Source organism: Eimeria mitis, genomic scaffold, assembly GCF_000499745.2.
Source record: "Eimeria mitis Houghton genomic scaffold, Emh_scaff3797, whole genome shotgun sequence".
In the NCBI taxonomy this organism is placed as follows: domain Eukaryota; phylum Apicomplexa; class Conoidasida; order Eucoccidiorida; family Eimeriidae; genus Eimeria; species Eimeria mitis.
This window is the reverse complement of record NW_013572132.1, coordinates 2645-3407: the sequence shown is the minus strand read 5'-3', so window position 1 is coordinate 3407 and position 763 is coordinate 2645. Positions and strand designations below refer to the sequence as shown.

The 763-nt window shown below is 57.5% G+C and overlaps 1 protein-coding gene across 1 annotated transcript in view; it reads left to right on the top strand.

The window, feature by feature from the left end:
• Positions 1-763, top strand: part of EMH_0069590 (uncharacterized protein) — a gene marked incomplete at both ends in the record, with an annotated part of 5561 nt that overhangs the window by 2642 nt on the left and 2156 nt on the right. The window contains 2 exons of the mRNA XM_013498883.1: positions 196-291; positions 526-714. Of these exons, the coding sequence (XP_013354337.1) occupies positions 196-291; positions 526-714 (285 nt within the window). The remainder of the gene's footprint in view (positions 1-195; positions 292-525; positions 715-763) is intronic.

Sequence of the window (763 nt, the reverse complement as noted above, 5' to 3'; positions counted from 1 at the left end):
GATCTTACTGTTGCCTCTCTTTGAGCTGCTGCTGCTGTTGCTGCTGCTGCTGCTGCTGCTGCTGCTGCTGTTATTAACTGTTTGTTTAAGTGACTATTCATTGCTGCTGCTGCTGCTGCAGCAGCAGCAGCAGCAGCAGCAGCAGCAGCAGGGTTGAGAGTATTGCGTATGGTGTGGGGTGTATGTACACTGCAGCGGTGCTGCGTGGCCTTTCGGTGTCTGCCTTCAAGTCTATCGGGGGTGGCGCTGCTGCAGCAGCAGAACCAGCTGCTGCAGCAGCAGCTGCTGCGGGTGAGAAGCCAGAAACGCTCAATGCTGCAGCCTGAATGAACCCAGCAGCAGCAGCAGCAGCACCACAACCACCATCATTTGTTTGCCTGCTGCTGCTGCTGCTGCTGCAGCGGCAGCACCACCACCACCACCACCACCACCATCAGTTTGTTTGGCTGCTGCTGCTGCAGCAGCAGCAGCAGCTGCTGCTGTTGCTGTTAGTGTTTGTGTGTGTGTATATTGTTTGTGCTGCAGGTGCTGCTGGCGCTGCTGCTGCAGTCTGTGCCCCCCACAGACACCGAGCTGCTGCGCAGCATGAAGCGGAGGCTGAAGCAGCAGGGGGCCCCCAGGGTAGCAACACACTGCTGCAGCAGCAGCCTGCAGCAGCAGAAGCTGCTGTATATAGCCAGGGCCCTCACCAAACTCAAATGCTATGCTAAAACTGTAAGATATTCCGCTGCTGCTGCTGCTGCTGCTGCTGCTGCTGCTGGTG